The sequence below is a fragment of the Alnus glutinosa genome, chromosome 4, assembly GCF_958979055.1.
Source record: "Alnus glutinosa chromosome 4, dhAlnGlut1.1, whole genome shotgun sequence".
In the NCBI taxonomy this organism is placed as follows: Eukaryota; Viridiplantae; Streptophyta; class Magnoliopsida; order Fagales; family Betulaceae; genus Alnus; species Alnus glutinosa.
The window spans coordinates 21,308,771-21,335,776 of record NC_084889.1 but is presented as its reverse complement, the minus strand read 5'-3'; the positions used below and the strand labels follow the sequence as shown (position 1 = coordinate 21,335,776).

General features: G+C 41.0%; 1 protein-coding gene across 1 annotated transcript; it reads right to left on the bottom strand.

The window, feature by feature from the left end:
* Positions 1-273: 273 nt before the first annotated feature.
* Positions 274-26,776, bottom strand: LOC133865957 (DNA mismatch repair protein MSH2-like). The gene is made up of 13 exons (XM_062302493.1): positions 26,656-26,776; positions 26,456-26,505; positions 26,245-26,277; positions 15,468-16,541; positions 14,368-14,922; positions 14,183-14,293; positions 13,978-14,067; positions 13,809-13,880; positions 13,127-13,237; positions 11,272-11,398; positions 3,416-3,618; positions 2,158-2,310; positions 274-1,097 (listed from the first exon to the last, which is right to left on the bottom strand). The coding sequence occupies exons 1-13, from the start codon at positions 26,702-26,704 to the stop codon at positions 897-899; spliced, it is 2,829 nt and encodes a 942-aa protein (XP_062158477.1). The 5' UTR covers positions 26,705-26,776; the 3' UTR covers positions 274-896.
* Between the last annotated feature and the right edge of the window lie 230 nt (positions 26,777-27,006).

The window sequence follows — 27,006 nt, the reverse complement described above, 5'->3', positions numbered from 1 at the left end:
AGATTATTGTTTTATATTATGTTTTTCTTTTGGATTAACATGTAAACGTTATGCCACCATGGCTTCGGCTTTAATTCACCGTTTGAACATTAATCTTGGGTTTTAGACCATTGTAGATGCTTACTTTTTATTTCAATTGATTATAATAGCATTATTGCGAACGATACGGACGTGTAAACCACAATAACTCTATTATAATCCTTATTTAATTGTCACAGACTACTAAAAGTAATGGACAAAAAGTATCAAGAGATGAGGGCTAAAAACAACGAATTATTCAAAAAGAAAATGATGCATAGTCATGCAGAAAAGAAGTGGAGAATCCAGTCAGCAGACTCCCTATATCAGTCCAAATTAAATCGCCATACATTTACAGGAATCATAACTTGCTAAACAATGTAAACCTTGAGTTCAATCTTTGAATCCAAGTAGAAATTTCACAACTTCGTGGTTTCACTACTTTTGAATGCCAGACAATAATATTGGAGCAGTTAGATAATTTATACAAGAGCTAGCCCTTGAGTTATCCAATCTCATGGCATCCTTAACCCTGTAAGAGTTTCTCCACCATTTCAAAGTTAGCTCCCAAATCTCCTCCCCTCTGCCTCCCCCCAAAATGAGATAGAGCATTGCCAGGCTCAGATCGAGAAGCATCTTTACGGACACAAAATTGGCATTCCGCCTTAGAGAGAGAACACCAGCCAGGGCTCAGAGACACTATCTTCCCAGCAAAAAAGCCACGTGCCACATGAGTGGAAGCCTGCATTTGAGTTGAGGTCTCCAGGGGGAGGCAACATTCCGCCTTAGCAAAATTCATTACAAGCCATCTTATTTACAGCAACGAGCTATACAAATATCCCAAAAAACAACCAAGCCCACCTACGTTTTAAGGACCTCTAGAAGAATTGCTGGAGCCAGCGACAGTTTACTGCATCCTTCTGCAATTCCTCCTTCAATTTGTTTACTTGTTGCAGAGCCTGCTTCAAATCCATTTCCTCTAACGGGAGATCAGAGAACTCCTTCAGAAACTGGTGAGCCCGGGCAGCACCTCTAGACATCTCATCAGGATCACACTCTCTCTTTCGTTTGGATCCTACCTGTGGATCATAATAACAAAATTAGAAACACAAAAATGAAAAAAGGGAGTTAACAGGACATCATATAAGCTAACCAAATTGAATTATTTTTGGTCTCAGCTAACCAAGTAGTTTAGAAGGATATCTACACTCACTTCCCAAAAAGGGGAACTTTGAGCTGGCTTCCAAGTGCAGAAAACCACGCTCCATACACAGTTTTCTTTTTGTCACAACTCAACTTACAATGTCTATATGCTTCTGAATCACTTTGTTTCATTTATTAGTTTGTAGTACTAATTTTCAATTTTTGAACAGTGAACTGAATATTTTACAGAACAAGAACTTAATGAGGCTACATTTACTACAGTGTAAATGAAGATTGAGGAAATTCTACAATGCCCTTTCAGTTAGTTAGCTAGGGGAGATTGATCTCTTTATACGTTATGTTTTCCCGTTATCTCAAGGAAAAAAATTTCTTGGTAGTAACTTACACTTCAACATGTGAAATATAGGAGTCTCGTATATTCAAAATGTTAGTTGACTAAACTATTTTTTTTTTTTTTATTATATTATTTTAGAGGTTCATTTAAGTTCTCTAGAGTTCCTGAATACAATAAATTTTTGAACATACCTGAAATGGTGACTTAAGCTTTCAAGTCATAGTTCTCGTGTAATGTTAGAAGAAATCAAACTTGAAGAATGTTACAATGAGCTATTTGTCCTTGCACAAAAGGTAGACATGACATCTCTCCAAGACTGATTCAATATGAAGCTGGCTCTCTTGTTGGCATGGCATTAAGTCTTTCTATTCTTGTGGTGCAAGTATTGTGCTAAGTTCACCACCTAAGTGGTATCGACACTTGGATTCAGAAAATTGACTGACACTTATATTTGCAATTCTAGAGCAATTAATCAATGCATCAACTTATGTAGTATGACCTGGGTTTTACTTTAAAGTATATGCATTTATAGCTCATCAACATGAAATCAATCAAAAGGTTTGCATAATCAAGAACCAGTGCCAAAGCAACACAGCCAGTTACTGCCTTGCCATGAGCACTGAGATCATTACAGATCCCACCTCTTCTTGAGCATCATTGGAAATGATTGCAGTAGGTGAGAAATCTTCCAATTCAGCAGCCTTTTCTCTAGCAAGGGCAACAACGCTTTCAGGAAAGTTTGCAAATTCTGCAACATGGATGCCAAAACTTTGATCACAAGCCCCTGGCTCAACCTGGAGAGTATGGTCAAATAAACGGGCATGACCACATGAATGGATACAGTTTTGTTCAACCATTCAAATAAGCAAGGGGGACAAGCAAATATCTTGGAGCAATTCAACAACGGAATTATTAGTCTCAAATCTTCTTAAAATGTGTAACCCCAAATTTATTTACACAGTTCTGCAAAATCTTTTGAACATTCTTCTCAATGGAAGCAAATAACTACTTTTTATCATCATTTAGACTTTATGACACAATGTGTGTAAATATGAGAAAGCACATTCAAACTTTGCGCTTGGAAATGCCAAAATACTTTTTATTTTTTATTTTTTTTATGCCAGATAATAATACTAGAAAAAATTAGAGCACAAACAGATTGAAATGAGATATTATGACAATTGACTTGCTTTTCAACAGAAAATGTCTGAAGTGAATTTAAGAATATCTTTGACAATCAATATTCCTATATATTTGTCATCCTTGACTATTTGAAGCCAACCCACAGGACCAATACATACTTGAAATTCTTAAAAAAAAAAAAGGGCAGGTGGAAAATCTTATCTGCCTTTGAGGTGAATGTAAACCTCGTGGGGTGTCTCCTCATGGCAACCATCACTGACTTGAAATTCAATCATAACTTAAAATTGCAATACAGAAGGCGATTTTTATTTTTGGTCTTTTCTTTTTCATGAATTCATCCCCATGAAGTGCACATATCAGAAGCATACAACCAAATCTTCTGTAGAAAATTCTATGAAGATCTTGATTAATTGTATTTTTCAAACAAAATAAAGACAAAGTATTGACAAAGATTGAAAATAATTTGCCATTAAATTCATGCAGTACAAAATTAATAATAAGCATCATCAATCATAATGGTTCCTTTCAGCATACAAGACTTTTAAATTAGAAACTCACTTTCCCTCATTTCCATATTTTCTTGGTTTTTAGAAACAACCACCTACTTCTCAATCTAAAATCGACCATTTTAATACTAAGAAACAAACTTTGCACATTAAAAGTAAAAAAGAAGTAAGCTGACTCCTAGAGGTTGGATTCATTATAAGGAAAAGAGTGCTGTAAAATAACCAACATATTATTGGAGTGTGCATCTACCTTATAAAGCATAGTCAATTTGCGACTTGATGAGTCAATGTGTGCACTAACATGGTAGTTTGCCACACCAACATTTTGCTTCTTATGGGGCTCATGATCAGGATTTTCATGAGTTAATGCAGTCAGTTCATGAAAGTGGGTCGCAAATAAAGTGGGTGCTTTGATCACTTCAACAAGATGCTCACAGATGGCCCAAGCTAAACCTGAACACCAGAAAAAGACTTTTTGATGAGATGTTAGTTGAACCCACAATGAAGCCCTACTAAAAAATTAAAAGCATACTTCAACGGATATGATTAGAGCAAACAGCCAGATCATTATTCTGCAACCAAAATGCAAGAAAGTTACTTGACTTAAAATTACTGTATAAACCACGCATAAAAAATTAAACTTCAAAAAGTCTGAATCCTAGTTCTTAGAATCAATATTTGTAAAAGCTTATGCACAGTAGTAATCCATGAATACTTTGAATAAATTTCCCCAAACAAAAAACTTGTCAAATTCATAGTAGTTTTTAGACTAGTATATCATTCATCATTTGGACAGAATAGAAAAAGGAACAAGGAATAGCTTATCAAAAAAGAAAAAGAAAAAGGAACAAGGAATCAATACAATCTGAAGAATACAATCTAGTCGCCACCTCCACCGTCCACCGTCCACGAATAAAAAAAATTCTTTCTTTTCCTTAAATCAATACAATATGAAAAAGAGGAATTCGTGGTAGAGAATCTGGTCGCCACATCCACGAATAAAAAAATTATTTCTTTTCATTAAAAAAGACACTGCATGTCATCATCTTTCAACAAAGATTCATTGAAACCGCTTGTCCAATTTTTATTTTTTCTTCTTTTCTATATATACCAAATATTGATATCGTGCAATTAATTTATTTACAACAAATAAGTAGTTTCTCTTCACGAAACAGCTCAAAATAACCCTCTGCACTTTGATGGAAAATTAAGAAATTTCGGTTATGCCATAAAGACATTACTAAACAGAACAAATTGTGTGCAATAAATTGAACAGGTTTGATAAACTAAGGTAAACATGCATTAATGCTATATATAAATTCGAACGTTTCTTATTAATGGTTTGCCAGGCGAGCCCCATATGAAACATAGTATGACTGCTGGATGTGTCGAGCACTAGTCTTATTTTATTCTTTTGAATAGTCTGGAAATGGATGATTAGTTTTGGACTGTTCATACATCTTATAGTTTGTATGACTACCTGATAGGAACCCGAAAGTTGGGAAACCAAAAGAGAGAACTTTTATTGATAATTCATAGATGATTAGCTCATAGGCTAGGGTTACATTTATAGGAGAGATTAATTGGTAAACAAGGAAAAAAATAAGGCTTATTGTCTTGCTATATTGGGATAGAGCTGAGAGGGAAAGTAGCCGTTAGTGGCTATGCAGAATTGGCGCCAGCTGGTGCTTGCCTTAGGTGACCGCTTGCCTTAGGTGATAAAACCCTAATTGATAGATATCCCTAATACGCTACTCTTGCCTTAATTAGTACTTAACATTCCTGCCCTCTCAAGATCAACCTTGACCTCAAGGTTGGAAATTAGGGAAGCGTTCGTAGAGGGAATGAGCCTCTTCCCATGTAGCACCTTCCGGGGGTAAATTGGTCCATTGGCCGAGGACCTGAGTTATGGTGCAACCCAATTTGCGGACTTGGCGACGGTCGAGAATGCGGCATGGCGAAACCTGCAGCGTGCCCTGGTCATCGAAGGAGGGTAAGTCCTGAGCTGAAATGTTGGTATGGCCCATGACCCGCTTTAGACAAGAGACATGAAACATAGGATGGACAGTTGAGGCTGCTGGAAGTTCCAGGTGGTATGCGACCTTGCCCACGCGGTGGAGGACGCGAAATGGCCCACAAAGTCCAGGCACCAGCTTCAGGGATCGGCGGTTGGCGATTGAGCTTTGGCAATAAGGTTGGAGGCGGAGGAACACCATGTCACCTTCAGCAAATTCCCGTTCCGTTTGGTGTTGATCCGCTTGCTGTTTCATGTGGTTCTGAGCCTCGGTAAGGTGCTGTTTGAGAGCCCGGAGTATGCTGTCTTGGGTGGTTAATGAGTCATCCACCTGTGCCACAGTAGTGGTGCCGGCCTCATATTCTACCATGGTTGGAGGGAGCCGCCTGAAAACAGCCTCGGAGCGGGTCATCTTTGTTGAAGTATGATAGGTGGTATTGTACCAATATTCTGCCAATGACAACCATTGAACCCACTGCTTGGGTTGGGTACTGACAAAGCACCGCAAGAAAGTTTCGAGGCAGCGATTTACTACCTCCGTTTGTTCGTCGGTTTGGGGGTGATACCTGGAACTGAGTTTCAGCTTAGTACCCTGCAAGTGGAAGAGTTCCTGCCAGAATTTACTAGTGAAGATGCGATCGTGATAAGACACAATTGACTTAGGGAGTACATGGAGTTTGACGATATTATCCATGAAGGCTCTTGCCACCGATGTTGCTGTATATGGGTGCTTAAGAGCCACGAAATGGGCTGCTTTGGAGAGTTGATTGACGACCACCATGATCATGGTATGGCCACGGGAGTTCGGGAGTGCATCAATAAAATCCATGGACAACTTTGACCAGATGCAATCGGGCACGGGCAGTGGCTGCAGCAACCCTACAGGGGACATGGTCTCATATTTATTGCGTTGACATACCTCGCATTCCGCAATGTAGGTGCAGATATCCGGTCGCATATGTGGCCAATAGAAGAGCTTATTGATGCGTTGCACCATTTTCAAGTAACCGGAGTGGCCCACAGCGAGGCTGGCATGAAGTTCATCGAGAATAATGGTCCGCCAAGGGGAGGTTGGGCTAATAACCAAGCAGCGATCGTACTGCAACAACCCATCTTGCACCAAATAATGCTTAGCCAAAAAATGATCATACTGCAACTTATCGATCTTGGCTTGTATCCAAGGATCTTGCTTCAATTCTTCCTTCATCTGCTCCAACCAATCCAGGTGCACATAGGATATGGTTGACAAGGATGCCGGATCCTCATGCTGTCGAGATAAGGCGTCTGCGATTCGATTTTCGACCCCTCTTTTATATGAAATGGTGTAGTCATACCCGAGGAGCTTGGTGAGCCACTTTTGCTGTGCCGGGGTAGAGGTGCGAGCATCCAGAAAATGCTTAAGACTTTGATGGTCGGTCTTGATGATAAAGTGGCGACCAACGAGGTAAGTGCGCCATTTAGTGACCGCATGAATGATGACCGTCATCTCCTTCTCATACGTGGAGACTGAGATGGTGAGGAGCTAAAGCCTTGCTTGTGAAAGCAATGGGTCAGTTGGACTGCATCAAGACAGCGCCAATACCGGTACCACAAGCGTCGCATTCAATGATGAACGGCTGGGAGAAATCAGGCAATGCGAGGACGGGGGTGGTGGTCATGCCTTCCTTGAGAGTTTGGAAAGCCTCTTCGGCAGCCGCATTCTAGGCAAAGGTCCCTTTCTTGAGAAGGGCGGTGAGAGGCATGCAAATTTTCCTATAATCATGAACAAACTTTCGATAATAGCCTGTGAGCCCGAGGAAACCACGTAGCCTAGTGATAGTTTTTGGGACGGGCCAATCGAGCATGCTACAGATTTTGGCAGGATTGGCAGCGACTCCTTAAGAGATGATGTGACCGAGATACTCTTGTTCCACCCTGAACGAGCATTTAAATCTTTTGACGAACAATTGTGTTGTTGGAGTTGCAACAGTGTCGTCTCGAGACGTTGAAGATGAGACTTTCAAGTAGGGCTGTAAACCAAAATATCATCCAGAAAAACCAAAATAAATTTCCGCAGAAATGGGCGAAATACCTTGTTTATCAAATGTTGGAAGGTAGATGGTGCATTGGTGAGGCCAAAGGGCATGACCAAGAACTTGTAGTGGCCATCATGCATCCAGAATACTGTCTTTGGAATATCTGTGTCATGGTCTCGAATTTGATGGTATTCGGAACGTAAGTCGAGCTTGGAGAAATAACATGCACCATGCAATTCGTCTAGAAGCTCGTCGATCACCGGTATGGGAAACTTGTCCTTAACCGTGATGTGGTTGAGAGCCCGATAATCCACACACATCCGCCACGTACCGTCCTCGCGTACTAATAAGACCGGGGAAGAATAGGGGCTATGGCTGGGTCGGATTAGCCCGGTCTCTAGTAGTGCCTTAACTGCCCGTTCAATCTCATTCTTCTGGATTTGGGCATACCGGTAAGGGCGCACGTTGGTAGGAGCACTGTCTGGCAATAGCGGAATCTAATGGTCGTGTGAACGCCGATGAGGCAGCGACGTAGGCTTGGCAAAGAGTGACTAAACCGGTCCAAGAGAAGTTGTAGCTTCGGTGCGGCTGAGTGACCCGAGGTGGTGATCTCCAGTAGCTTGGCATCTATGATCCATCTCGGTTGGACCAGTAAGCTACTCACTGGGCTCTCTTTTTTCCAGACATGCTCCATCATGCGAACTCCTATCTCGTGGACAGGTTGTATCTTGTTGCCCATGATTCTGTACCGCTAACTCCCCACTGTAAACACCATGCTCAATTCCGAGAAATCCAAGAGAATAGGACCCAAGGTGCGAAGTCATTGAGCGCCCAACACCATGTCAAAACCTCCGAGTGACAAGATATAGAAATTGGTTGAAAAAGAGAGGTTCTACAATTTAACCAGCACGCCCGGACAGCACTCGATGCCTGTCAGTTTGCCCCCATCTACAAAACGTACCTCCAACACTGCATCGGTATCGACCTGGCAGAGAAGACGCCGCACCACCCGAGGATGGAGGAAATTGTGCGTGCTTCCGGAGTCGACCAATGCCTTGAGTGGCTGCCGCATTATGTACAGTGTGACTTGCATGGTTTGTGGGTTTGTTGCACCAGCTAGGGAAGCAACGGATATCTCCAATACCTCCGCAGTTTTCGCATCTTCAAAAATGTCGTCTGCATCCTCTGCTGCTGTATCGTCAACGTCAATGAGGAAGAGTCTTCTGTTTGCACTTATGTCCCGCTTCCCAGCGCTCATCGCAAATATAGCAAAGGTTCTTGTGTCGTCTCTCCGTGGCTTCAGCATGAGTTAGCCGTTTGACCAGTGGAAGTTTCTGGGCAACAGGGGCCATGGGCCCGATGGTGGTCTTGGTGAAGATTTTGGACGGGGGCTCGCGGGTCTGCCACTCCTCCTGTAACTAGGCTAGGCCGATGGTTAAGGTCAGGGAAGTGGGTCTAAACATCTTGACATTCAAATGGATCTTCCTTCAAACCACCAATGAAGCAACTGATCAGGAATGGCTCGCTCAAGCTGGGCACCTGTGTGGCCAGCCTCTCGAATTCGGTTTGGTACTCCCGGATACCACCTGTTTGCTGCAGTTTTGCCAGAGCTTCCGCGGAGTTGTCATACTTTGTTGGCCCGAAACGGGTCAAGAAAGCCTTGGAGAATTCTGGCCATGCTACCATGAGGTTGGTAGCCATCGCTCATCGATACCACAATAGAGCCTCTCCTTCCAAATGAAAGGAAGCAATGCGAATCTGCTGTGTTGGCTGGGTCTGATGGTATTCGAAGAATTGCTCCGCTCGGTATAGCCATCCTGAAGAATCACCACCATCGAAACGTGGGAAGTTGAGGCGTAATGCCCGAGTGTGGATGGAGTTGTCATGTCACGACGGCTCAAGGTTGTGTCCTATACTGGAGTTGGAGTTTGGTTCACAGGGCGGTGGAGGGGGTGTTGGAGCACCACCATTAGCACGGCTGTTGCTGGACTCCGATTCTAGCCGTTGAACGCTGGTGGACAACCGAACGCACTTCAAATGGAGGGCTGAAAGGACTTCGGCCATCTCCTTCATTTGCTATTCGGATTGCTTCATTTGTTGCTCCGAACGTTCCATGAAGCGAATGATGTCTTGATCTATCCTTTGTTGTTTTTGCTTGCGAGTATGGACCATACACCGGATGAGAGGTGCTCTAATACCAAGATGATAGGAACCCGAAAGTTGGGAACCAAAAGAGAGAACTTTTATTGATAATTCATAGATGATTAGCTCATAGGCTAGGGTTACATTTATAGGAGAGATTATTCAATAAACAAGGAAAGAAATATGGCTTATTGTCTTGCTTTATTGGGATAGAACTGAGAGGGAAAGCAACCATTAGTGGCTACGCAGAATTGGCGCCGGCTGGTGCTTGCCTTAGGTGATAAAACCCTAATTGATAGATATCCCTAATACGCTACTCTTGCCTTAATTAGTACTTAACACTACCACATAGTCATTGATATCTTATTCAATGTTTCACAATTAACATCACCCAGCAAGAAAGAGTAATACACATTAAGCATTTCCATACTCAAAGGTTTTGCATGAAAATGGAAATATTTCTGAATTGAAAAGATTCACAGTTTTGCACTTATCCCACAAACAAGCACAATTTTTCGGCAAGAGGATGTTTCTCAGAAACTGATCAGATATGGACAACAGAATAATCCATTTCTACAAAATATACACAGCAGGGTAAATAAAATTGGTACAGAATAAAAATCAAACAAGCAAATTTCTGTTGAGACTTTAAAATCACACTCAAAAACCTCCAACCTGTATTAGATGCAAATTTTTTACTAAGTGCTTGTTTGATAACCTCATTCAGCACAGAAAATAAACATTTCTTCATTGCTTGAGAGTGATGGCACACCTCACCTCAAGCCAAGTTGTTACAAATAAGCAGGAGCGCATAAGACAAAGTCTCGGTGGACGGCAGTGGTCCGCCGGCAAGCTCGTTCCGATCTTGGACACAATACATTGGAATCTGAAGCACCACCACAAACGTTACCACGCATTCACCTATGGCGGTAAGGCACCACCCTATTGTGCCAGCAGTCAACTCCAGCGTGTCAGCTTAGTTATCCTCATCAAGCCACTTACTTGATGTCTAGCTTCCCAACTGGTAGACGGTTTTCCTTTTGCCCCAGATCCCTGAACTATTAAATCCAGGGGCTTTGTTCCCGAAAGTCCCTCCCCCCTCCCTGTCCCTTACTTGTCCTTTGAGGCGGCACAACCCCCAACCAAGGGAGAGGTTATGTCCAATATGTCCTCCATTATTACTGACATGATATGGTGCCCCAGGAACCTTCTCTATTGTGTTTCACACATTTAGTTTTATTTTGTAGATCTTTCATAAATATGAACAAGCCAGTCACGCTCTATGGGATACTTGGGTGAGGTTGTTGCAACCAAGACTTCCGCCGAGAGCATATAAAAACTAGTTAAATCATCAACCCAGGGTGCTAAACTCCAAACCAAGAAATTACTCTCCCACCTAACCCAAAGCAGGCAGAGCTAGTTAAATTGGCTCTGGTAAAGTCATGCTTGGTTGCAATAGCGTTTGGGCACGGTAGCACAAATGCATTGTATCTCTAGAGGCAAGTGGGTAGTTAAGGTTCAATTCTCTTATCACCAACAAGGCACATTTGGCTTAACTCAACTAAGCCTTAATCCAACTACATGATGTTGGCCACTTGTATTGTACCAAAAGTGGTTTGATCATAGAAAAACGTGTATAGTGTTACCAGTGTATGAGATCTGAATTTTTTTTTTGGCAGTCAATATACTTATTTTCTTTTGGATAAGCATAAATAATTTGCAGTTAGTTATATTTTCGAACCATCCACAAAGTGGTATGCAAAGAAGCTAAAAGAGAAGTATAAGCAGTGTTATTCAGTCCTATCCTAAATGTTTCACAACAAAAAATTCAGGAGAGAGAGAGAGAGAGAGAGAGAGAGAGAGAGAGAGAGAGAGAACAGTACATGATCAAGATAGAAAACATGAAGCTAGTAAATAGGTTCAAGAGATACGAACCAAATCCATCATAAGTTGATGTCCCGCGGCCCAACTCGTCAATGATTATCAATGACTTATCTGTAGCTCCTTTCAATATTGATGCAGTTTCAAGCATTTCTTGCATAAAGGTAGAAACTCCACGTAACTAGAAAGAAGAAGAACACAGTTCATTAGAACTTCTACAACAAGCACATAACGTCTCCCAAGCCAATCGGGTAATATTTTCTACAGTGATAAAAATCAGTCCAGCAATTGTATAACAGATGTATGGCAATGGAAAAACACAAGCTGGTCATTGCCAGGGAATGAGTAGAGTCTTGAGAATCCTACAAGATCCATTCATTATCTTTTCTTTGGCAGATTATCAGAACTTCACCTAGATACGAATCCGATTGAGAGGTCTACAAGAGATCATAAATTGTTGAAGAAATAACTAGATGTTTCTTTTGTTCTTTCCAGGTGATCGGAAAATAAAGGACTAGTCAATGTAATTATATAATTACTTATTTACATAATACTGACTCACTCTATCCCATTTCATCAGATTCAGGATGTGAAGGACGGTTCAAATAAAATATAAATGCCTACTGAATTGCATCATATAGCTTGAAGAACTTCTCTCCCTATATCTAAATGTTTTGAGAAGTATTATGCAATAAAAAGGCTACATCAGAGTTACTGCCCCAAACAGTGCCAAACCAACCTATCCTCCTAAAATAATCTTGGGTCAGCCTATACATTAAACAAATCAAATTTAAGTGAATTGATCACTAAATTTGGTGGGGCATGTTTGGGTTAGGCTCCTAAACCAGATCAGCTTGAGACAAATCCAAGAAAACATTCATTTCATGCAATGTTACAATAAATTAATTTTTTTGATATGTATACTTTGAAATAGTTTTTATGTCGATAGCATTTAAACATTCTTACAAATCAGTAGTGGGTAAATAATCAAGAATCTGTATTAGCAGGTTCAAGTTAATGTCTTCAATTCATTATAAGAGAGCACAATCTTGCACATGAATAATCAAATTCATACATTTAGCAGCTTTGATAAAAATATTTTGATTAACACAACTTGCACCACAAATATCTCAAACTGATCTGGTTAACGTTAGGGTCCCGATAATTTACTTTTGAAGATTATAATCAATGCAAGACTTAGGTACAACAGATAAAAAATGAGTGTAAATGCATACTTTTCTGAGATTGGACACATTGTTGTTATCCCTTAATAGTGAAATAAGTCTGTAATTTAGTTGCTTTTGCTGTTGATGCAGCATGTATAAGAGTATAGATGTTTAAAATCTGAATCGTGCAATTTTTCCTTTTGAAATTTCACTAATATACTTGTAGTTATTTATTCTTTTTCTTTTTTGTTTGTATTACGTGCGAATATTAGGAATACACTGCAATAAATTCAATAAAAGAGATCTGAAATACATTATTCAATATATTCGGTGAATGTTTCTTATATTTAATTGTAGAAGCCGGGAGTGTGAAAGCGTTAAAAAATTCAGAGTGAAAGAAGGAGATGTATAACTTTGCTTGTCCAGGCCCATCTAGACAGAGCTCAACTGACTAGTTTGTGAGTGCATAATTATTCAGTATTTCAAATGTTGTACCAAAGCTGCTGCCTCGATCATCCATATTCAGAAAAAGCCCGTGATTGATGAAAAATAATATAGAAACCAAAAAATGCAAGCAAGTTTAAAAAAGTACTTCATTTTCTGAGGTTTATAAAACTCTAGGAACTAAGAACAGGGTGGCAGCTCAGCAATTATAGATAGTGCGAAATAAGATCCTTGTGGAACCAATTTATAATATTAGGGTCAATTTTAAGGAGTCCAAAATAAATTGCTGCTGAACTCACTTGGCAGTCACCAGCACCCACACGAGCAAAAATGCAATCACGTACAGAAATGCTAGCTTTGTCACATGGAACAAAAGAACCAACTTGTGCCATCAGAATATTCACACCGACCTGCAAGTGCAAATTATAAATACAGATGTAATCAAACCCATACAAATCTTAACTAGTAATTGCGGAGTTCATGGGATCCCATGTAAAGAGAAAGTTTTTGGTATGTTGAAACTTGTTTAAGAGTGATGAGGTGCATTGGTGAGGTGTCCCTATTCTAGAAGATCGATGAGGTGTCTCTATTCTAGAAGGTGGTGAGGCATCCCTATGAGTTATCCTGTGGTGAGGTGTCCCTATGTGCTGTCCTAATCTAGAATACTGTAAATTCTTCTATAAATGGTAATGACATAAAAGCCCTTTCTCTTACATACAAACCCAAATTTTACATCATAACAAAATCAAACAAAATTGTATGAGTTGGTAACTAGAATAGATGGAGGTGTTCAAAATGATAAAATCAAACAAAACTAAATAACAAGGAGATCAGTCCCTTAATTGGTATTACCAAATCATCATAAGAGTAAAATGCAAAACTAGGAACTTATAGTTACATGAATGGAAGCAATAACCTAGTAGTTATTTATTGTCTTGCAACTGATAGAGAAGAAGCACATAATTGAATAATCAGTCACACCTGCCGAATAAATGTGGATTTTCCACCCATGTTAGGCCCAGTGATGATTTGGAACCAACTTTTCCCCCTGACCTGATTTGCAAGGAAAGCCAAGAACGAAGAAAAATTAACCATTCTGATTTAAGAGTGTAGATAAAGAATCTTTTCCCAGTATCTTATAAATACCCACAAGTTTACAATCATTTGGTATAAAATTCACCCAGTCTTGAGCCTCCACACAAGGATGTCTGCTCCCTTCTAAGATAATATCTCCTTCATCCTATCATAGCCAATATAATCATAATCTTACAGTGGGGAAGTGAACTTTTCTAAACAGGGAAAAAAAATCACTAATCAAAGAAATCAAAAGCAGCAAATAACTAGTAACTAATTACCGAGGGGGTGATGTCTGGTCTTGTGTAAGGAGTAGGACAGCTAGAAGCCAAATCAGCAAAACTAAGTAAGACATCCAACTCAGAAAGCAATCCAGCTAAAGAACCGAAAACCTGTAGAGCAGAAGTTTTTTCAATCCACAATAATAGCCCAGAAGCAGCAACAAGAAATTATAAAGTATAACTACCTCAGAGAATGTTGCTGCAGTTTGAACTACACGGTCGACCAGCTCTTTCTGACAATTCTTATACTCCTCAAGTTTCTTTTGATACTGGTCACCTAACTTTTTAAGCTTTGTATTCGTAAATTTAACTCCATCCTTTCGGGTTTCAAGGACGATAAATTGAGTAGTGAGCTTTTTCCTTATTTTTGGCTCCTCTTTCTTTGTAATTCTAAAAACATGTCCAAACTGTGTGCCCCTATCTAACTTTAATGCCTTATCTAGGGGCAGATCAAGTTCATTAGCAGTTTGTTTATGTAAATTGTGTATTTGGCGCTCCAGTGACTCTTGTTCATCTTTCAGCGCAGAGAGTGCAGGATCATAACTGGAAGAAATCATGTATTCCCCATTCTCAAGTTGATCAAGGTCAACAGAAGCTTCTACAAGGCCAATGAACTTATTCAGGTGATCATCATCAGTCCAGCACTCTAGGGGATCCAAATACCTGTCCTTGATCAGGGAGGAAAAATGTCCCTCATAATGTTCCAGGGCACTTTTAATGTAGGGAAGTCTTATACTTGACTGCATCCAGAAGATGTGAACCAAATTAAAAACAGAGGCACTTTCAACTACTGGATACAACTTGTGACATAAACATGTAACAAACTTCAAAGGAAAGCAAGTAGGCTGCACTAATGCTGCAAAGAGGCATTATGGTAAACTCAATGCCAATAATAAGCAGAACAAAACATTTTATAGCTTGCAACCCAATGAACAGAAAATACATCAAGATCACCAAAACTACTTCCCTGAAGATCAATCATTACTAAACTTTCGGTATGAGATGATATTCCATTACAACAGGGCCTATATTAACATTCTTAACAAAAGAAAGTGATAATTAAAGAAGATGTGTAAGTGAGCATCATTAGTTAGAAACCAAATACTAGGTTGTTAGTGAACAACGTTAGTCAGTTTGGAAGGAAGAAGAAAAAAAAGATTTTATTTTGCTTGTTGCTAGCAAAGACAAAAATACTAAACAGCCATACCAACAACAGGATACTACTGAACCCTACCAATTACTAAGTACAATGTAATGAATCTACCTGATAAACAACAGAATCTACCTGATAAAGTTTTACAATATGCTGCAAACCGGCTCTTTTCTTCTCAAGATTGTGCATCAGTCGCTCAACGTCTGATATTCTTTTCAGGTGCTGCCTCAGATCTTGACGAAGTGCAGCATCCTCCACAAATGCTTGTACCAAATCCAACCTGGAGTTGATTTCCTTTACATCTAATAAAGGCTGCTTCAGCCACATGTGCAATAACCGTTTTCCCATACCAGCAGTACAAGTTCTATTCATGAGACCAAACAAACTGAAATTTTTGTTGGCATCCGTCTTGCTTTCCAGGACATTCAGTGCCCTCATAGCAGCAAAATCTAACCTCATATAGCTGTCGAGATTGTACCTGCAGATCGTATAGTTCCCATAATTGCTCTCATCTACAAGTAATTCAGCATAAGACAGTAATGCCCCCAAGGCACCAGGTGCAAATTCAAATACAGAAATTAAGTCTCTAACCGGTTCTTTAGAACCTTTAACAAGCCTACCAAGATCCTCCACTAAGTCCCTTGCTTTGAACTCAGTTTTCTTTCTCTCAGTTAACATCACACCACATCTAGTCAAAGCATCATGCAAGGATCTACTTTCACTGGATTTAGCACTCTCGACAGGCAGAAGGCATTCCTTACAACCAAGAGCAACTAAAGCTGACTCCACATTTGTAAATTGGCTATCGTCAAGAAATTCAGCCAACCCAAGTACTCTCTTAGTTAGATCAATGTAAGCTAATCCAACAGTGCACCCATTTTCACGGAAGTTGGGTGATAGTGCAACAACAACCGGGGAATCCTGCATCTCATTGTTGGCAAACAAAACATCTTCAAAACTGCCAAGATTTCCAGGAGTTCCACTTTTCACCAGTCTCCAATTTGAACCACTACCCTCATAGAGCTCAAGAGTATGGTCTGTTCTCTCCAAGAGTAGATCACGGGCAATTGTTTCGAACATGTTTTTGCTAATAGTTACACTTGAAAGGGCATCAGATCCGCTACCCAATTGTCGCAAAGAAGTAGTAGTATGATAGTAGGTCTTTGCAATAAAGGTTGCATTTTCACCATGAGCAGTATAGTAGTCCTGAATAATTTACACAAATAAATAAAAAATTGACAACAAAATCATGCATAAATAAAGAAAAAGGTGTAAAGTTATGACGTACTTCGAGAAAGAAAGAGGATTCCCCAAAAGCCAATAAAAGACTTATAGTTACCGTTAGAGTGATGAGGTGTTGCCTTCTAGAAGGTTGTTAGGTGTCCCTATGAGGTGTCCCAATGAAGGGTCCTTAATCTAGAACATTGTATTTACTCCTACAAATACTAGTGTATGAATGAAAAAATTGAGAATTTTGGAATCACTATATTTCGTAAGGTACCTGCTCTTGTGTTACTAAGCATCCCATTAGTGATTTTGTTTCCACTCATTTATTATCTCTATTTTCATGTTCTACCTCCCAACTATCTGCCATCTTTATCCTAAGACAGTGCATGAGGCTTTATCTAACCCGGGTTGAAGGAAATACAGAGAAGTGAAAATGGCGGCCTTGCATCAAAATAGAACTTGGGATCTAGTTCCTCTTCCCCCTGGTAAGAAGATTGTTGGTTGTGAATGGGTATACACAATCAAGTTTAATCTTGACGGCTCACTTGACCAGTGGACAGCACGGTTAGTTACCAAAAGATACACAGACCTATGATGCTGATTATAAAGAAACTTTTTTCCCTGTTGCTAAAATTTCTTTGTCTGTGTGATAATTTCTCAGGCTTGTTCTTGAATATATTAAAATGTAGGTTGAACCAAAATACGTTCTCGCCTCTCCTATTTTCTTTCTCGGCTCTTTCACCCTAGTGATGGCGCATGTAGGCGCGTCTCACTAGGGCTCCATTCTCTCTTGCCACTTTGAAGCTCGGATGACGTATTAGATTGCGGAGTTTTCGGGTGGTGGGTTTTCATATAGCTCTCTGTTTTTGGTTGTGTTATGGTTTGGTTTTGGCTTGTCAGTTCTAAGCTAGGCTGGTGCTGGTCTCCGGCTGGTGGTGGAGCAAGTTTGCGAGCAGAGATACCATGCGGTGTTGATATGGAGAGGTGTTTCTCTATGGAAGCAAAAAAATTCTTCTTTTCAATGAGAGTTGATAAGGCAGACTTTCGCTTGGAGGAAAGGAAGAAGGATTTTGTAGGGCATGTTTTTGTGGGTGCTCCGTTTGGCTGGTGGATACGGTTGAAGAGATGCTGAAGTCTCCGGGTGAAGAAGATTTCGTCAAGTCTTACCTTGAGGATGAGAAGGTGCTGATAGTCCGTGGGAGTGGTAATAAGGCCAACCGTTACCTGGAGGTGGCTGTTTATGCAGAGGGTGATCGGAAATGTATCATTTGGCTTCCCAATGGTCGTGGAGGGTGGGGATGGCGACGGCTTGTGGGAGAGCTGCGTCAATTATTGGTGCCTTTTGAAGCCAAATCTCGATTGCCGGGTTTTGTTGAGATTTCATCAGAGTGGAAGCAAATGGGAGTAGGCGTAAAGGCTTCTTTGTCTAGGCGCTCCTTCGCGGAAGTGGTGCGCGCAACAACCAGTTCTGCCGTAGTCTTTGGTGAGTTAAAGACGCTGCCTTGGGGTCATCTTGATTTGTTTCCAATGGCGGATTGTTTTGAGTGGATGAATGGAGGTGAGAATCCAAGATTGGCGATGGATTGCTCTAAGTTGGAGAAGAATCTGAGGAGGGCGGAGGTTGACTTAGTGGGGATCGTTGGGTTAGTGAAGAACGCGAAAAAAGAAGGGCACTCTTGTCAATCGCTCGTAGAAGAAGATTCTAGGGTATGCATGGAGAAAGATGTGCAATCGGATAAAGGCTAAAGTGGGTTGGGTGGTTGGTTTTGGGCTGGACCAATTACCCTCTGCGGGTTTTAGAGGTGTTCGTTTGAGCCCAAACCGGTTTGTGAAATGATGGGCTCTGGTTTTGTTGAGCGGGTATGGATGTTGGTTTGGGTTTGAGACTCGTTGCGGGTCCTAGGCTCTCTATAGATCCTGGGTCCGCATCGTCGCCTAAAGTTGCCGTTTCTTCGTCGTCGAAGGTCATGGTGCTGTTTTCATCTGCAACCGGGGATTTGGAAGTCCGCCAGAGTGGGTCTTCTTAGGTGTGGTTTGCTTTCGCCGGTGGGTGTGATTCTGCCCCGGTGGTCACAAAAGATACCGTCATGGTGTCGGCGGTGGAGGACGTCGCTCAATCTTCTTAGGTGTTTGAGAACCCTGCTGCTCCAGGGTTTGTCTTTCCTCCCTTGCTGACTTCCTCTCTTGATCCTTTGTTTGTTGCTGTTGGGTTCTCTGCTATGGCAAAGGGGATGATGTCTTCAGCATCACTGGAAGGTTCCCTCAAGTTTGAGGGACCATCTTTGGCACCAGTTAGCAATGGTGTTGGGTTTGTTGAGCTCCGGATTCAGACCACCTCCACCAGGCAGAACTCGCTTTTATTCGGTGACTTATACTCAGGGGAGGCAAAGTTGGGAGAAAGGATACGTCTCTCTATTCGAGCATTGTCAGTATCTAAGCCTTTCTAGAGTTACTATAGGAAGGCTAGAGAAGGTAGAGCAGTGCATTTGGATGATAGTTTAGTTGTAGGGTCTGTGCGGCAATGGGTATAGATATTGACGGTGAGACTAAGTTTCTGCAGCGCTCGAAGGGGGTGGATCCTCTGCCTGTCGAGGAATCCTCGGTGGCTGCGGCCCAGCCATTGTTGGATTCTGGTGGAGTGTTAGCTTCCTTGAAGGTTGTTAAGCAATCTGTTCCGGCGAGGGGTATCCTCAATTTGAGCATGTCTGTGCAACCTCTTCTCTCGCTTGAAGTGTCGGCCGTGTCGTCATCTTCTCTTGTTGCTAAGGAAGTTGGGGTGGAAGGGATTCCAACCCTTTTGAGTGGTTGCAACACTCCAAATGATGAAAAGGGTGAGGATTCCAAGATTAATGGCCTGATACAGTCTCAGAAGTGGTCGGCAGGCGTTGGCTCGGATGGTGAGATCGTAGTGTGGGATCATGGTGATGAGATTTGGAATGGGGAGGATGGAGAATCCCCTTTCCCTTTGGGTATTTTACATCCTGATATGCTCTTGGATTGGGTGATGGATGGTTCATAGCGAGGACCCGTCCTTGGCAATCATGGATGCCATTGAAGAGGAGTTTCATCGAGAAAGAATAATAGCGCGTCAAAAGACCAAAGGTAGGAGGGAGTTGTTGAATTTGAAAAGCTCCATTAATTACAACAATGCAAGCGCACCTTCTAGGCATTGGAAAGGCAAGGCTCACATGACGTAGTGTTGTGTGCCTTTTGTGGGTGGGTTTGTGGGTTTCTTTATTTTTTTTTTAGCTGGCTTGGTGGTTCCTGTGTATACTTCTTGTATACTTAGGGGCGCCTTACACTTGGTTTTAATAAAAGTTTTATTACTTATCCAAAAAAAAAAAAAATTCTCTGGCTACTAATCATGATCGGCAACCATTTCAGTTAGATGTAGAAAATGCATTTATGCATGGTGACCTACTTGAGGAGATTTACATCGAGCAACCATCAGGGTTTGTTTCTTAGGGAGAGTATCAGAGCAATGTTTGTAAGTTGAAGGCCCTGTGGCCTAAAATAGTCATTGAGGGCATAACTTGGGAAACATTTTGACATAGTCCTAAAATTTGGTCTTCATAGATGTCAAACAAATAATTCAATGTCTCATTTATATAATGTAGGATGTATTCTTCTTGTGGTATATGATATCGTGATTGCAGGAAATGACTTAGTAAATATTGCTAGATTAAAAGAAATTTTGCAGCAACGATTTCATAATAAAGACCTATCAATCTTTCTTAGTGAAAATATTTTGTCGATTTGCTGGATGAAAGTGGTCTATTGGGAGACAAAACCTAATGATGTTCCTATAAATCCGAATAAGAAACTGTTGAAGGATGAAGGGGTACTATTTGAAAATCCCAATCGTTATCGTCAATTAGTTGAAAGCTAAATTATTTGACGATTACTAGACCAGACATATCATATGCAGTCAGTGTAGTGAGTCAATTTCTGAAGGTTCCTAGAGTACCACATTGGGCTGCTGTTATTCGTATTGTTTGTTATCTCAAGAGAGCTTCGGGCGTTGGTATACTCTATGAAAGAAATGGACATCACAAGATGAAAGGTTTCACTAATGCAGATTGTGCAAGTTCTCTCTCAGACAAAAGATCTGCTATAGGGTATTGTACATTCTTAGGGGGTAAAGGCTCACACAAAAAAAGAATTAATATGGCTGCAATGCTTCCTTCAAGAATTTGGTTTTCCAACTCCTACTTCCATGTCACTATTTTATGATAACCAAGCTACCTTGCATATTGCCTCTAATCCTATGTTTCATGAAAGGACTAAGCATATTGAGGTTGATTGTCACTTCATACAAATTGTCCATTTCTCTAGCAATTGATCCTTAATCTTTTTGGAGTCTCGTGGGTTATGCCTAACAACATCCAAGAACTTCTTCATTGCTGGAAAGTTGAAGGGAGGGGACATCCCAAAGAGGCTATCTAGAAAGTTATTCTTGCTCTCTTAACGTGGAGCATTTGGAGAGAAATGAATCGTCGTATTTTTGAGAATAGTGAGACTAATGTACTCTTTCTAAAATCTTCCTTTTTGAGATCTCTCTTGGGTTGGTTTCTTGTTAATGTTCCTAACTTTGTCTCTACAAATCTGGTTGATTTGACTAGTTTTTTACATTGTAAGGGTTGAGCCCATGAAGAGTACGTGGGTTTAACCCTTTTTTTCTCAATAAAATCTGAATTATTCATCAAAAAAAAAAAATTTGTTCGAAGTTGGGTTATATGATATATATGCTTCAGCATGAGGGGGAGTGTAGAGTGATGAGGTGTCCCCTTCTAGAAGGTGGTTAGGTGTCCCTATGAGTTGTTCTAGTGTAACGTGTCTCTAAGAGGTGTTCTAAATCTAGAACATTGTATTTTTACTTCTATAAATATTAGTGTATGAATGATAAAATTAAGAAGTTTGGAATCATTGTATTTCTTATCTGTTACCATGAAAGAGCCTACGCTGTACTAAGTCAGTACAATAACAAGAAATTGTGGTAACTCTATTGAACTTAAAATCAAAATTCAATTTATAAACATAACAAATTCCATGCAAACAAAAAAGAATGCAAGGACAATTGAGAGAGAGAGAGAGCAGAATTTCTAGAAGCTTGGCACATGTGACCGGCTAAAATAAAAAAAATGGGTAACTATAAGGATTATCGTGCTGTTAAGAACACAACTGAAATACTATTTCATTGAAATCATAAGCTGGATATAAGCCAAAACAACGTAAGCAAGTGCATGTGGCAGTGGAGCCAAATTTAAACACCCATGTGTGCAGCCCAGGTTGGGGGGATCTTTTAAAATGTTTTAATAACAATTTGGAAGGAAAGGTTTCTTTAAAACTCTTCTTATACTTTATTCAACACAAGGATCTTCACAGACAATCCTATGCAAAATATGTCATTACCACCCAAATATGTTAAGTGATGATGACACTTCAAGGAAGGAGACACGAGGATATTGATAACCGCAGATATACATATTATAAAAAAGTATATACTTTTTAGACCAAGCATACTCAACTCAACTAGACAAGCCTTAGTCCCATCAAAGTCTTAATGAATAAGTTACATTAGAAATACTCCAGCAAGCTAATACATAGTATATTTTTAAAGTTCCGAAAAATAGGGTGCTAAAGAGGGTTAAGTCTGTTTTTAAAGGGATTCGGGCCGGGGCTAAAGTGATTAAGCCTAATGCCAAGTTGGACGCGATTTCGGGTCATAAGCTGTCTTCAATTTCTGGTGCATTTTCGAGGCGGGGATTGGGTCTGGGAAGTCTTCTTCGTCCGACGGAGGTCCTTGGGAGCGCTATTCGGCCGGAGGTGATGTCTGTGGCAGAATTTGGGGTGGATCTGCGTCTGTCACCTTTCGGGGGTGGATTTAGTGATTGGCAGCTCGTTCCTGGGGTCGAGTCTGTCAAGCAGGCCGTTCTTCCCCCCCTGCCGGCGCCGGTGTTGCTTCCTACGGTGCTTCTGAGTGATTTTCCTTCTAGGGTGTGGTCTTCTGTGGACTTATGTTCTTCCGGTTTAGGGCTCATCCTTCAACAGGTAGTTCCGTCGGCTGGCTCTGTCTTGGTGAGGTCGGGTTTTGAGGACTATCAATTTGGTAAGCATGGTGCCTCATCTGGCGGTGCTGAGCATGCAGAGTTTGGGCGTCCTTCGGTAGGCAGTGTTGCTTCTGGTACTCCTTCAGGTTCTCTCCTTCGGCAGGCAGTGAAGCATTCAGATGCCCCTGCCTTGGTAAGGATTTTTGGTGGGGGTCCTCAGTTTGGGAAGTTTGGAGGTCCTCTTGGGGTTTCGGCTACCTTTCCTCCTTTTCAGTGGGTTTTGTTTCCTCCATGGCCAAGGCCGTTCTCCCTTGTGTATGGGTGTCCCCAATTTGTGTCGTCGGGAGTCTTTGAGGTGGGGGAATCTTCAAAGGGGGCTGGTCCGGAGGAAAGAGATGTGGTTTACCCCAGGGTTGTGCAAGATGCTAGATCTTGTTTTCGTATGATGGGGTTTTCGTTCTTGGGATCTGATGAGAAAGGTTTTTTGGACTTCTTGACTTGGACCGAGAATCAGCGCTATGATTCTTACTCCCCTCCTAAGAAGGAAAAGAAGATAAAAAGGAAAAAGGGGAAAAGAGAGGTCAAGAATTTAGAATGCTCGATTAATTTCGATGCTAGGGGTGTGGGTTCCAGTAGGGTTAGAGGCAAGAAGTTGGGGGTTTGATGTAACTTTTCTTCTGTCTTTTAGGTTTTTCGGGTGTTCTTCTCTTTTTTGTTTTTCTTTTGTTTTGGTGTCCTTTTTGTATACTCCATGTATGCTTAGGGGCGCCTTTACGCTTTTTTAATGCATTTGTTTACCTATAAAAAAAAAAGATATTAAACAAAACTTCAATGGCCTTCTAGCCTAGTAGACACAAATGGGGAATCCATATTGAATACAAGATAAATGGGGTTCAATCAATTATTTATTTGTTGCATAGTTTACTTTGATAATTCATAAAACATAGGAGGCAGGAACTTATGTTATAAAATGTCCATAAAATGGGTCTTTTTTCAGCAATATATAAGCTGCCAAACATCTTATGACTTAGTTTTCAAGGACAGGACTGATTTACAATCTAATTCAAACCCTACATGCACTAAGAAGCCACAAAAGACTAAAACAAAAATATGAAGAAGAAGACCAGTAGCCACTAGAAATCCAAAGGTCAAGTTCTCAAGAAGCACTAATCACCTCGTACAACTTGAGGAAAAAAAGAAAAGAAAAGAAAAGAAAAAAAGGTAACAAGCACACCCAACAGGAAATATAGCTTGAATGCTTTTCTATGGCCTTCTTCCAAGCGTGCTGGGATGTCGTGAGAATGGACATTATGAAGGTTTTTGATGAGTTTCATGCCAGAGGTTTGTTGAGAAGAGCTTGAATGCTTCGTTTATTTCTCTTATTCTAAAGGTTCCAGGGGCCAACTCCATCAAAGATTTCCGGCCTATTAGTTTTGTGGGAGGTATCTACAAGATTATTGCTAAAGTTCTAGCAAACAGATTGAAGTCAGTCTTGGAGAAGGTCATCTCCAAATCTCAGAGCACTTTTATCAAAGGGAGGCAGATTCTTGATCCGATTCTTATTGCTAATGAATGCATTGATAGTAGGCTTAGATCGGGGGTGCCAGGCATCATTTGCAAGATGGACTTGGAGAAAGCATACGATCATGTTAACTGGGATTTTCTTTTGTATATGTTGAGGTGTGGCTTTGGGGAAGTGGTGTAGGTGGATCGCTCATTGTATCTTAACTGTGCGGTTTTCGGTGTTAATCAATGGCTCCCCTTTTGGTTTTTTCAATAGCTCCCGAGGACTGAGACAAGGGGATCCTTTGCCACCCCTTTTGTTTGTTTTTGTGATGGAAGCCTCGAGCCGTATGATCTCAGCTGCAGTTAGGGGGGTTTTTGGATGGATTTAAAATAGGTGACGTAGATTTTTCGCATCTTCTGTTTGCAGATGATACTCAGATTTTTTGTAGTGCTCATTCTTCTCAGTTGCGTAATTTGCGGAGTCTCTTCCTCCTGTTTGAAGCAGCTTCGGGTTTGAAGGTTAATTTGACAAAGTCAAATTTAATTCCAGTGGGGCATGTCAATCAAGCGGAAAGGCTAGCCGACATTTTAGGGTGTGGGTTTGCCACTTTGCCGGTTAAGTATCTTGGTCTTCCTTTGGGGGTTTCCTATAAGTCCACTCATATTTGGGACGGGGTTGTTGAGAAGATTGAACATTGTTTGGCTAGTTGGAAAAGGATGTATCTCTCTAAGGGTGGTAGACTAACCCTTATTAAGAGTACAATTGCCAATGTGCCTACTTACTTTTTGTCTCTGTTCCAACTCCCGAAGAGTGTTGCTGCTCGTTTAGAGAAGCTTCAACGGGATTTTCTTTGGGGTAGATTGGGTGAAGAATCTAAAATTCAGTTGGTGAGGTGGTCGAAAGTCTGTTCTCCAATTTCAAATGGAGGGTTGGGTATTCGGAATTTGTTGTTGTTCAACCATGCTTTGTTAGGTAAATGGTTGTGGCGGTATGGGATAGAGAGAGAAGCTTGGTGGAGAGTTACGGTGGATGCCAAGTTTGGTAGTTTGTGGGGTGGGTGGTGTTCTCGCGAGCCAGTTGGTGCTCATGGGGTGGGGCTGTGGAAAAATATCAGGAAAAGGTGGGAGATTTTCTCTAGTCTCTCTAGATTGGAGGTGGGGGATGGGGCTTGGACAAAATTTTAGCATGATCTGTGGTGCGGGGATAGGGTGTTGAAGAAAGCATTTCCTATTCTTTTTGGTATAGCTCGGATGAAGGATGCTTCCGTTGCGGATAATATAGAGGTTTTGGATGGCTCTATACAGTGGAATGTAAGTTTTGTTAGAGAGGCACATGACTGGAAAGTGGGTGTCTTTGCATCCTTCTTTCATGTGTTGCATTTAGCCGGGGTGAGTAGAAATCGTGCTGATAGGCTTAGGTGGGTCCCTTCCAAGAAAGGGGTGTTCAAGGTTAAGTCCTATTTCAGCTCCTTGGCCGGCTATGAGGGTAGTTATTTCCTTGGAAGAGTGTGTGGAGGACTCAGGCTCCTTCGAGGGCGGCGTTCTTTGCGTGGTTGACAGTCTTTGGAAAGATTCTTACATCGGATAATCTCAGGAAGCGAAAGATAATCATTGTGGATAGATGCTATTTGTGCAAAAGAGATGGGAAAACTGTAGACCATCTTCTTCTTCATTGTGATGTGGCTACTACTTTGTGGAATCATGTCTTTTCTAAGTTTGGTATGTCTTGGGTTATGCCTAAGAGAGTTGTCAATTTATTCGCATGTTGGTGGAAGGCGGGTAGGTCAAGGAGTGTTGCAGTTTGGAAGATGGTGCCTATTTGCATTTTTTGGTGTGTTTGGAAGGAGAAAAATTTTAGGTGTTTTGAAGACTTGGAGAATTCCATGGAGAATTTTGTTGCTTCGTTTTTTCATACGTTGTATCTTTGGACGGAGGCTTTTTTGTCTCCCGTGTGTATTAGCTTTTCTGATTTTCTTGTTCGTTTTTCTTTGCCTTCTTAGGCATTTCCTTGTGTATACTTTCAGTGTACTTAGAGGGGCGCTTTACGCTTTTATAAAATTTCATTTACTTATCAAAAAAAAAAAAACAGGAAATATAGCTGGAAAGACTTATGAATTTGAACTGACCCTGCGATCAAAGAACCGTACAGCCCTTGGGTCCTGCAATAGAAACATTCAAAATAAGCAGAAAGCTTTAGGTTTAGAAAGCGCACACAAATTTCACTTCCTTCTCTTTTTGCTCCATTTTCCGGGCAACCAAGCAGACAACTAGAACCTCCACAAAAATCTCACAAATTTCAATCCCGCATATCGGGTAAGAGAATAAGAAGAGACTTACATGGGGTATCGACTTGAAGAATGAGAGAAACCCTTGAGCCTGCTTAGCATCTACCAACAGCACAACAAAATTAATCACAAAAACTCATCACGAAGTTTCATCAACTCACAAAAATCAAATCAGACAAAACTAATCGCAAAAATAGAAACATTTTGGGCTAAAGCTAGGTTTTTGTTTTTTTCTAAAAAAAAAGTCCTTACCCAGTTTCAGCTCAGGAAGCTTGTTCTGCTCCTCAAAATTCTCTTCCATTGCTGTTATCTTAGGGTTTCTGATCTCTCTTTTCCGGGACAAAAGAGAAATGGCTTTTGGAGTCTCTGTACATAAAGGTGGGTTTGCAATTTATAGTGCACACTCTACGAGTGAATGTATGTGTAGGGTCGAGATGGCGGGAAAGAAATTGGCGGGGGTTATTTTAGGGGCGCGTTCACGACACGCGCCAAACACTGGTGTGGGTTGAATGGGGGTTTTTGTTGGGCCGGGCCGGGCCGATTAAGTCTGCCCAAACTCTGTCTACGGGTGTTTGTCTTGGGGTAAAATGATTTATGAAGAGT

What these genes read in the sequence shown, in the direction of transcription:
- LOC133865957 (XM_062302493.1), bottom strand. Translation starts at nt 26,704, where the DNA reads ATGGAAGAGAATTTTGAGGAGCAGAACAAGCTTCCTGAGCTGAAACTG. An exon ending in TCTTCAAGTCGATACCCCAT is followed by an intron (nt 26,278 to 26,455) that starts GTAAGTCTCTTC and finishes TTTCTATTGCAG; the next exon opens with GACCCAAGGGCTGTACGGTT. An exon ending in CTGCAGCAACATTCTCTGAG is followed by an intron (nt 14,294 to 14,367) that starts GTAGTTATACTT and finishes TCTGCTCTACAG; the next exon opens with GTTTTCGGTTCTTTAGCTGG.